Source organism: Trematomus bernacchii, unplaced genomic scaffold, assembly GCF_902827165.1.
Source record: "Trematomus bernacchii unplaced genomic scaffold, fTreBer1.1, whole genome shotgun sequence".
Classification (NCBI taxonomy): Eukaryota; Metazoa; Chordata; class Actinopteri; order Perciformes; family Nototheniidae; genus Trematomus; species Trematomus bernacchii.
Window position 1 is genome coordinate 420,684 of NW_022987614.1, and position 12,157 is coordinate 432,840.

The following is a 12,157-nucleotide window of genomic DNA, read 5'->3' on the forward strand; positions in this document are numbered from 1 at the left end:
TAGTTTAGCTTGTTCCAGAGGTAGATAAAATAGCTAAGTGTGTTAGGTCTAACTCTTAGTGTGTGTATTGCTCCGCTCACCGGTCCGTCACAGCGGGTGGAGCTGCAGGACTTCTGCTTCACACACACGTTGCATACCGCTGTTTTATTGTCTTTCTCTGACACCTTATTTTACGTCATCATTTTACGTCATGCGATCGGCATTTTTAGACAGCACCGATCGATCAGCAGAGAGTGAGTATCGGCTGATATCGATCGGCGGCCGGTCGATCGGAGCATCCCTACATATTATACAAGCAAAAACACAAACTCCTCATAGAAACTACAACTATTAATTACTTGAAATGTTGCTTAATGAATTACCGAAACAATCATCAACACTGTCCATTGAAATCTTTTCTAATCCATGATGTTGCTGTTGTTGCTTTGGGCTTTCTTGCAAAACTTAATAAACCCAAAATGGTATAAAACTCTCTCTTGAGTACTGAAGGGAAATAAAACTGCTTATGTGGTGAATAAGTGAGCTATTAACTTTATTATAAATTATGATTGAATTCCCTCACCTAATTAAATAAGACTCCCTATCTGTAATGCCAGTATATTATCTTCTGTTGTGCATCTGCAGACACTTCCACACTGGACCACATTGGGGATTTAATAGAGACAAAATAATGTGACAACACAATGAATTATGAATCAATAGGAGCTGCACTGCGGAAGTACTGCAGCCATCTGGGGAAACTAAGACTAAGAACACTCGTTCATTCTGCTCTGGACGCTCTCTTGTGTTTCTGCTTCGCTGCAGGCTTTCCTCCATCGGCTTCAAGTTTCCCAAAATCCATGTTAGGCCTGCGAATCTCTCCGTGCATTGATCGGAAAGGAGGATTAGAGAGAAACACACCTGCAGTGCTGAGAGCGGCTGAAAAGATGCAGGCGTTCAGAACATCTTTGATCAGCTGGTTATCACTGCAGTGGACTCTGCTTTGGGTTACACCTTTCCAGAGGAGGAAAAAGTGCTTATGTCCTGAACTTGAATATCAATAGTAATACCTAGGGATGGGTACCGAGCCCCGGTATTAAACTGGCCCCGGGGCTGAATTATTATTATTATATTTTTATCGGGACTGGAGACATGTAAAATATATGTCATATGTATTATTGCTACACAAACATTATATTGCAGTTTTAGTGTTGCCAACTCCGTTTGTAATACGCAAAAAGACTCTCCCCCGTCTGTGTGCGAGGGGGCGGGGCGGTTTACACACACGGCACACGCGGCTGCTGACACACACACACACACACACACACACACACACACACACACACACACACACACACACACACACACACACACACACACACACACACACACACACACACACACACACACACACACACACACACACACACACACACACACACACACACACACACACACACACACACACACACACACACACACACACACACACACACACACACACACCACACACACACACACACACACACACACACACACACACACACACACACACACACACACACACACACACACACACACACACACACACACACACACACACACACACACACACACACACACACACACACACACACACACACACACACACACACACACACACAGAGAGAGAACGTGCTCCGAGGTGTGGTTAAACTTTACCCGTCTCGCTCGTTGCCAAAAGTGCAATAGGAAAAGTTGTTTCTTTTGATGTGAAATATTATTTATTTTATTTAAATAAAAAGCAATGTTAATTTTATTCACAATTTGTTTAGTTAGTTTACCCTTTTCTTTTTCAAAAGAACCGATAAAAGTACCGTTAAAGGACCGGATCGATAAGCGGTATCGATACAAGTAGTAGTACCGTTAAAACCTTAACGATACCCATCCCTAGTAATACCACAATGTAGCAATACTCTGCTGCAAGTACAACTCATGCATTCATTGTTTTCACTTCAGTAAAAGTATAGAAGTACAGTATGAGCATCAAAAGTATCACATCTGAAAGTACTCATTATGCAGAGTGGCAGTTTTCAGAATAATATATATAGTTGTATTTCTCTGGATTATAATTAGTGTTATACAGAAGAATATTAGGGTCACATGTGAAACTTTTTTTGAAGTCTGACCAAGAGTGGGTTTTGTTTGGTCTGAAATTCAGAGTTAGAATTCTGACTTAAATTTAGAAATTGTGATTTCTTTCTAGAAAATTCAGATTTCTTTCCCCTTAATCTGAGATTCAAATCAGAACTCAGATAGAGATTTATTTTTGCAGCTGGTAGAGGTGTTACTTTAATGAATTTGAGTACTTTGAGGTTTCTTAATCCATAACAATACATCATAATTGGTCGATTTATATTTTGTATGAATAATGTGGATCTGCAAATAACTAGCAACTACAGTTGTCAGATTAATGAAGAAGAGAAAAAAGTACAATATTTGCATTCAAATTGTAGTGGAGTAGAAGTATAAAGAAGCATAAAATGGAAAGTAAAAGTACCTCAAGTGCAGTACTTGAGTTAATGTCTTAAATAACTGTCCAACACTGGAAGTCTCTCAATACCACTCAGCTGATGTATATAAAAACAGAGCATATCCTCAAAGAAAAAGGGATTTCCATGCCTGGCGAGGGTGATCTTTTTCAAAAATAAAGCGTCAATCATGAAGGTGTGAGATGTTGTTGGCTGAGGCAGAATGCTGAGGAAAAAGGTGCAAACAAGGTGAAGTCAACAAGTCGGGTAGAAAGAGAGGTAGAAAGGTCAGGGGAGACAGAAAGAGAGACGGGCATTCAAAGGTTCCCGTTCACTCACTGCCTCCCCAGAGTAATCCCAGAGAGAGAGAGAGAGAGAGAGCGGTGCATTGTGTCGAGCTGACATTTACCGCCTGCCTCCTGTTGCTCTGATTATTTGCTCCTCCAGGTGTAATAGCCAGCCGGTGCAGTAATGCTGCCTCAGAGTTACGAGGATGTGGAGGCAGAATCGGGCTGAACGGACCTTTTCAGTGACACAACATGCAGGGCGGGATTTTGAACTAGAAGTAAAAAGTTTGCAGGACCATGAATGACTTCCTGAATGTCTTCTGACTCCGACTGCACAATTACTCTGAAGGGTTACGCAATCGCAATATGGACTCGTGCACTCTTCAACTCGTTAAAGCACATTATTTGTTGTAGGGTAGATAAGTGTTATAATACCATTTTGAATGAAGTATTGTGGAGCTGCAGATATATCCTGGTGTACAAATCATATTCTACAGACTTCACAAAACGTATATTCCTTGGGTACATACCCTCTTTAAAAATCAGACCATGATCCTAAAAATGAAATGCAAAGTCAATCCCAGATCAAATGTACGTCCAAGAGGCTTTAACATAATTGTCCGTTCCAACAATTATGTATTATCGTATCAATCACACGATGATGAGAATAATGATGCGAAAACAACCAATCTCTTCAATATTGTGAATCATATCATAAATTATGCAGCTTCATCCGATAAAATGTTTTAGTGTTACCGCCTAAATCATTATTTTTTCAATAATAAAAACACAACATGGAGGGGGCGGGCTTTAGAACTGGAGGTAAAAAGGTTGCAGCACCATGAAGTCAAGCCCCCAGGAAGTGCGCCGGACTCTGATGAAAATATTCGTTGTGTCCAAACGGCGGTACTACAATTTCCGTATCAGTCCGTGACGTCACTGGGACCAGAAAGACTCTTCCCCATTGACTAACATTGGGAAAGAGACGTCTGTAAATCAGCAGATACTTTTTTTTAACTAAATAAACTACCCAGTATGAACTATTTTATAGCCCTTATTAGAATCATTCGGTCCTTAAAGTTGTAAAATGCACTAAAAGCCAAATCTAGATTTATTTTCTCTCTCCATTCATTCTACTGAGCCGAGAGTGAGAGCTCAGGGGGCGGGGCTTAAGGGGCACATGCTCTGTGAGCGCACATACAGGTTCTTCTGCTCTAACAGCTAGGCATGATGGGTAATCTGTGACGTTTCGGCCATTTTGTCTTCATGCGCCAATGAGCAGCTCTCATAGGAAAGAACGAGACCCCGCCTCCCACGCTGTCTCCAGTTCTTATTATACATCCATACATGAATCACACTCGACTTCCTGAAGGTCTTCTGACTCCAACTGAAGGGCTGCACAATTAATCGAAGGTTTATCGCAATCGCAATATGGACTAGTGCAACTGGTAAAAGCTTGATGTAGGGTCGAAAAGTGTTATAATACCATTTTGAATTAAATATTGTGGAGCGCTGCAGATATATCCTGGTGTACAAATCATACTCTACAGACTTCACTAAACGTATATTCCTTGGGTACATATCCTCTTTCAAAATCAGACCGGGATCCTAAAAATAGAAAAATAGAAAATCACGGCAACCGGACATGCTGCTTCATCTTCCACCGGAGTTGGGGGAAGTGTTTAACAGCGACACAGAGGAGGAAGTGGATAAATGCGACTTAAACACCGAGGCGACTTATATTTTCTTTCTCTTAACAAGAGCAACTAATACACAGGTGCGACTTATAGTCCGGAAAATACGGTAGTTATTTAGTTTTACTTTGTGAATCATATCATAAATCATGCAGCTTCATCCGATAAAATGCATTAGTGTGACCGCCTAAAGAATGAACTTAAATAAAAAAGTCTTAATACATAAATCTGGTTCCAGTGAATGACTCGCATCTTTTTTTATCTCCGAAAGCATGAATCCACGCCTACCTGTCTGCAGACGGGGGCCGCTCGTTGCGGGCCTTCACTTGGGTGTAGAGGGAGTCAGAGTGCTGGTTCTGGTGGTGTGGGTGGTTGTTCAGGTGGTGTTGGTTGGGGTGGTTGTTCTGGTGTTGGATGTAATCGTCCCGCGGGCTGTGGGGCCGGCTGTGCCCGCTGTCCATGGAGCAGTTCAGAGCGTTGACCCCAGCGTACGCGTGGTCCTCCTCCTCGTCCTCCTCCTCCCGGCTGACGTCCAGGACCTCGGCGTAGTCCCGCTCCCGGGCCTGGCGCTCCCTCAGCTCCCGGGTCTTAGCCTGGATCCTGATGGTGCAGATTGTGACAGACACTGTAGGTTTTCTGTCTCTATTAACAAACGGTGGGTCAGAAAAAACGTGCCATGCTGTGCTGTGCAGCTCTGGGCTGATTCTGGGTGATAAAAAAACATCCATGCAGTTTTGGAGGTGTGTTGTCTTCTGTATGAATCTTTAACGTGTAACTGTCATGCCACATTTACCGTTATTTGTTAGATTGGATCCTCATTAGTTACTACGAGGTTAGCAACAATTCTTCCGGGGGTACACACATAAAAAAACATCCATGCAGTTTTGGTGCTGTGTTGTCTTCTGTATGTGGCCATAAAGTATTGTTTAATGGAAGCTGACATGCCAAATGTACCGTTATTTGTTAGATTGGAGAGGATAGCAACAATTCTACCCGGGATACACACGTTAAAACATTCACCTTTCTTGCATTCATGCACCATGCATACCAAGAGATCTGAAGCAGTAGAACATGACATTTGCTTTTAGCTGATACTTCTATCCATAAAAGAAAGTGACCCTGGAAAGACTGGGAGAAGAATACTCCAGAGTCCCTTCATTGTAAATATTATACCAGCGTTGTTAATACATTGTTGAGAACATTTTTTGAGCAGAAAAATGCTTCATTTATTGAATTCAGCAAAGAGACAGAAGCACAATTAGGTGTTAATATGATATGATTGCACGTTTATGGCTAAATCTAAAGGCATTATTGGCTTCAAGGGTAGTAACCATTCTTCCTAGGGTCCACGGAAAAACACATCCATCGTTTGTGCATTTATAAATCACGTAGACCAACATAAATCAGGTATTCTGTCATGAAGTGTCAAATTAAATAATCTAAAATGGTATCAAATGACAGTTGCTTTAAGGTAACACGTCTCTCCATCATATGTACTGATCAGAGAAAGAGTGGCAGAAGAATATGGTAACGTCCCTTCATTGTAAATATTGTAATAGTGTTGTATTTTAACTTTGCAGAATATTTACTGAGCAGAAAAGGTTTAATGTGATGAATAAAGCCTCTATTCCTGGAGCTAAGTGGCTGAAGCACATTCAAACATGATAATATGTACTGTAGCTAATGTTAGCAATGTGAAAGACTTTGTTCTCTATACTACTTGGATTATAATGGCAGGTGTGCTACTTAGCCAATGACTGACTGATTGAGAAATGACTGACCAGTCACATCTGATTATTTATCAATAAATGGCCACTCTATTGAAATGACAGTAAATCATAGATACTGAATAACATTTTACAAAGCCCTATCGCTCAAAATCACAACGGTGATCGCATCTCAATCCACATTGAGTGCAGAATACTTCCTGTTGACAGTGTAATTGACAAGCTTCCATCAATCAACTTAAAACATCCGAGCATATGAAATGATGACATGAAGCACATCGTGACACAGGCAGAACATAACTGTATATTTAGTACTGTGTAGGAACGGTACGACTGGAAATAAAAATCAGTTATGAATCATGGCTAAATCTGCTCCGTGGGGAATTCAAAATGCCACCTTACTGGTTTCCACTTTGTCATGTTGCTTTTTAACTATGTATAACAGCAGAGAGAGAGGAGCCTATTATGTATCCTGTTCTTCTACTGAGTAATACCGTAAACAATATATAATAGTCTCTTTTCACCTCTCTGACAGACATACAGAACGGCACGCACGCACACACACTAACACACACTCTTTAGGCCATTATCTTGTGAATAACTGGCAACGTGGTTCCTCTACAGCGGGGGGGACTACCTATCGCGCAGCCCCGTAATTACAGCCTTGCCAATTATCAGAGCTTTACAACTACCCATTATCACACTGTTCTCTTTTCTCCAGGCCGCTTTTTAATGGCGGAGGGAAAGAGAATGGGACAGCCGCCGTGACGAGGTGGGGGGGGCGGCTTCACCGAGCACTCAGCGGGTTAAAACTGAAACGCTTCATACAGAAACATTGCATGCTGTGCATAATGAAACAATACGTCTTAAAAATGGGAAGGCTCCACCATTGGAGGTACAAACAAATTGATAAAAAACATGTTTGAGTACTAAAAACGAGGCTGCTAATGTGGCTTTAGAGGGGCCCCATTAGGCTTTTTATATCTTTCAGTTTCCTGTGTGTTATATGTGTTTATGTAAATGGTCTACAAGGCTGAAATCCCTGTGTCCTGTCCAGAGGGAAATTCTCTCCCACACGCTCTCTTCCCTGCCTGAAAACGCCTCCAATGGAATCCTTTGTTTACTTCTGAACATAGTGACATCACTGTGTAACACTCGCACCTTTATTTGCTAGCACTCCAACACATTGTACGAGATAGGCTAAGGGGCGGGACATCTCTAAGCGGTTGACCAATCGCAGCAGAACCAGCCAGCTAACCAATCAGAGCAGACTGGGCTCTGGTTTCAGACAGAGGGTGAAAAAGAGGCATGGAGACATGTCACAGTAGAGACACTACATACTGATATACACCTGAACATCAGCAGGAGAGGACTCTTTAAAGTAGAGACACTACATACTGATATACACCTGAACATGAGCAGGAGAGGATTCTTTAAAGTAGAGACACTACATACTGATATACACCTGAACATCAGCAGGAGAGGACTCTTTAAAGTAGAGACACTACATACTGATATACACCTGAACATCAGCAGGAGAGGACTCTTTAAAGTAGAGACACTACATACTGATATACACCTGAACATCAGCAGGAGAGGACTCTTTAAAGTAGAGACACTACATACTGATATACACCTGAACATCATCAGGAGAGGACTCTTTAAAGTAGAGACACTACATACTGATATACACCTGAACATCAGCAGGAGAGGACTCTTTAAAGTAGAGACACTACATACTGATATACACCTGAACATCAGCAGGAGAGGACTCTTTAAAGTAGAGACACTACATACTGATATACACCTGAACATCATCAGGAGAGGACTCTTTAAAGTAGAGACACTACATACTGATATACACCTGAACATCAGCAGGAGAGGACTCTTTAAAGTAGAGACACTACATACTGATATACACCTGAACATCATCAGGAGAGGACTCTTTAAAGTAGAGACACTACATACTGATATACACCTGAACATCATCAGGAGAGGACTCTTTAAAGTAGAGACACTACATACTGATATACACCTGGACATCAGCAGGAGAGGACTCTTTAAAGTAGAGACACTACATACTGATATACACCTGAACATCATCAGGAGAGGACTCTTTAAAGTAGAGACACTACATACTGATATACACCTGAACATCAGCAGGAGAGGACTCTTTAAAGTAGAGACACTACATACTGATATACACCTGAACATCAGCAGGAGAGGACTCTTTAAAGTAGAGACACTACATACTGATATACACCTGAACATCAGCAGGAGAGGACTCTTTAAAGTAGAAACACTACATACTGATATACACCTGAACATCAGCAGGAGAGGACTCTTTAAAGTAGAGACACTACATACTGATATACACCTGAACATCAGCAGGAGAGGACTCTTTAAAGTAGAGACACTACATACTGATATACACCTGAAAATGTGCATTATTTGCATTAACAGCTCCCTACTGAATCTCGACAGCGGTTACATCTGTGTTGCTAAATAAGCACTTCTTCCTATAACTTAACTCATGTCTGAGGACTTGCTAGTGGACTTGCTAGCTGTGTCTGCATTAGTTGTGGACGTAGCAATTATCTAATAGCGCAGCAGGAAGCAGGGCCCTGGAGAGATCTATCTTTAAACCCAGAGGAAACCCAGTGTTCTCCATCAGAGAAGCAGCAGCAGCAGCAGAAGAGGGAGCCGCTCCTGATTGTATACACAAGCTCAGAGGCTGATAAGATAAGGCCAGACGTACCAACCCAGAGCTGAACTTCTCCGGCTCCGTAATGAGGCTTTGTGACGGAGGGAGGAAGCAGCTTTGAACCAGTTGTGGAGTGTGAGAAAGGACACAATGTCAACTCTTAGGAGCTGACGTTTGAAAGACAGCTACCTACATGTGTGGGGTCAAAACAGGTCTGGAATATAAAGTGTATTCATATGCTGATTACAGAAGTAAGGAATACTTGTTTTTATCAAATATCTGTTGCTGATTACAAGAAAAGTGCATTGTTAAGTGTCCCAAATTCAGAAAACAGTACAACAAACAGTGGTAACCCTAACCCTAGCTCGTCCCAGAGCCCAAGGTAATGTCTTCAGCCAACTGTCTAAAACTCAGAGATATTTAATTGACGATGATACATTATGAATCCACCCTCAAGGTATCAATAAAGGCTTATCAAATCCTCACATTTAGAGATCTGGTCCCAACATTTCTGCTTAAAAATGGCAATTAATTGATTATGGAAATTGACAGTTGATCAAAAACCTTTTTTCTACATTCCTCAAGTGCAGTTAAATAATAACTGCAATTTAACAATTCTCAGAATCAAAGAAAAACTATGATATTTACAAGGTATACTCAACTACATTTCACATTTTGAGTATCAAACATACATCAGTCATATTTTATCCTAAAACTACAATTTTTCTTCTAAAACATTGCTAAATAAACACCTTCCATACATCCCGAGACTTCATCATCTACTTTCGTCAGGACACAAATTGCTTTGAGTAAAGCAAACACTTAACTGTAATAGCAATATTTGGCAGATGTGTATTTAGACTTATTTTAGGAGGGTAGGAATGTGTATTTGGACGAAACAGAACTATATATGGTAACAGAGGAGTAGCATTATACTGCTGGCGTGTTTTCTAAGGATGTTCTGATCCTTCTTTGGCAGAAGAACCAGGGTAACTGGAGTAAATCAAGGGGGACTCCAGCTGTATTCCTTTAAGACAAAATCTAAGCCTCCATCTATGTCAACATGACAAGCACTTAGAAAGCAGTGTTGCTAAAAATGTGTGCAAATACAATTACACTGATTGAAATGGGACAGGGATGGAAAAGCACACTTGGCCTGATCATTGACCTTTCAATCCCAACATATTTACGCAACGAGAACCCTGCTTTCTCTCCAACGGCTAACCTTCGTGAGGGATGAACATATTCTTAGCGTGAAGGGTAAATGATGAAAAAAAAGAATCTAGGAAAAGAGTCAGAGGTTGAACAAAAAGGGTGAATAGCATGAGAGGCAGAGAAAGCGGATAAAAGGGTATAGAAATGGCAGGATGGGACATTTACGGTGGAAGAAATGTGTTTGACGAGTGACCTTTCCACCACATCGAGCCAGAACAATGGTCCATTATGTGCTATTGTACCCGCCGTGTAATAAACCTTCCTCTTAGCGTGAGTGCTGACACAACTGATAGACCCGGAGAAAGACAGGAAGTACATGAAAGGAGACGGTCCAGCTGGATAAGATGGCTGCTGAAGGTCCTTTTGGATTAAGAACATTGGATATGTGCAAATGTTTTATGTGGGAGGAGCACTTCGTATGCAAAGAGAGTATTGCCCGAGGATACTATACCGTATAAGTACATTTGGACATTTAAAGAAAGGGGAACGTTGACATTTAAAGAAAGGAGAACGTTTACATTTAAAAGCTTGAGCAAGAAGTAGTAGTAGTAGTGATTGTGGAGGTCAAGGGAAGTTCATATGGACACATTGCGTGATAACTGTCTGATGTGCTGTAGAGATTCAACTATTGAACTGTTGGCTGTATGACTCTTAAAGGGTCCCTATTATGCTCATTTTTAGGTTCATATTTGTATTTTGTGCCTTTGCAGACCATTTACATGCACACAAACCGTTTTAACAAACTACACGAAAGGGAAAACCCCCCAAAAAACTGACTGATAGTCACAAGGATTGTCGAATCTAATAGAAGTGTTGGGCTAAAGATGGCCACTGTTTTGGCAAACTAAGTAGATGCATTTAGTTGGATTTGGTTTGGGCAGCTGAGGTTTTATAGATAGTCGTCTACAGATTGGAAGATGCATGATTCGATTTCCAACCCTCACAGTCAATTTGTTGATATGTTTCGGGTCAAGATACTTAACCAACAGTTTCCCTGATGACCAACGGTGTGTGAATGTGTTACCTTGCAGTTAAATGCCATGTTGCACTGTACAAAGCAACTGTTTTTTTCTATCTCTTATCTAGAGTACAATCATTTTACTCAACGGCAATGTCCTGTTGTCCATAACTGAATGGTATAAATCTACATGTTCAGGGAAACGTCAATCAAAAATACATTATTATTGGCAACAAAACTCAATATTAGTAATTAAACTCACAGATTGCATCCCAAGGTATTTGAGCCTAGAAGCTTTCTTATTTAAATTGCCGTGGAACTTCCAATTGATTTCACAACCTGATTAAGGCCGAACGCATTATAAAGTACATTCACGTCCACAATGACCAATTACATCCATATTAGCATGTTTGGTCTGCTTTTCAAATGAACATACGTTCGCCCCGCAACCCTCCGTCTGCTGCCTGAACTGTCCGTCTTGATTTGTTTGTCTGGCTCTCGGTCGGAGTCCACTGGGACCCGAGACTTAAACCTGCGAGGAAATCCATCCATTTAGTCAATCACAGCTGGATTAACCACAGCCTGTGGCAGTGGCCAATCAATAGGAGCTGTGCAGCGAGGTGCCAAAGCTCCCAGCTGAACCCTGGGAGAAAAGCAGCTAACTGGATTATTGTTTAACACCGAAGCAGACACAGTCTTCCACATCCTCAGTGGGATCTCCCCAGTCGATATCACTGTATCTCAGCCGGGGGTAGCATTCAAACGAGAAGTGTGCTTGTGCTTTTGCAGGTGTTCAGGGAGGAGGTACGCTTGGTTGGAGTGAGTCAAACACCCAGCTCTGAACAGAATAATTAATGCATTGAATTACTGTCAAGACAATCCCAAGATGGTTGCTGCTCTTTGGATGCACAGACCTTCATTTGGCTTTCCTCGTATACTCTCTTGGCTGAATTCCTGAGCTCTCTCTGGCCCTGGGAGCTCCGAAACCATTAAACATTAACAAACAAAAGAACGAACTAATGAACAAAGAGACTGAAACACTCCTTTCGCAGCAGAGATTAATCGGAATAAATTGGCAGAAAT

General features: G+C 41.4%; 1 protein-coding gene across 1 annotated transcript in view; it reads right to left on the reverse strand.

Moving 5' to 3' along the window:
- The window catches only part of LOC117483768 (partitioning defective 3 homolog), a gene marked incomplete in the record, with an annotated part of 336,797 nt that overhangs the window by 74,430 nt on the left and 250,210 nt on the right, over window positions 1-12,157 (reverse strand). Inside the window, 1 exon segment of the mRNA XM_034132116.1 lies at window positions 4,759-5,070. Within this exon segment, the coding sequence (XP_033988007.1) occupies window positions 4,759-5,070 (312 nt within the window).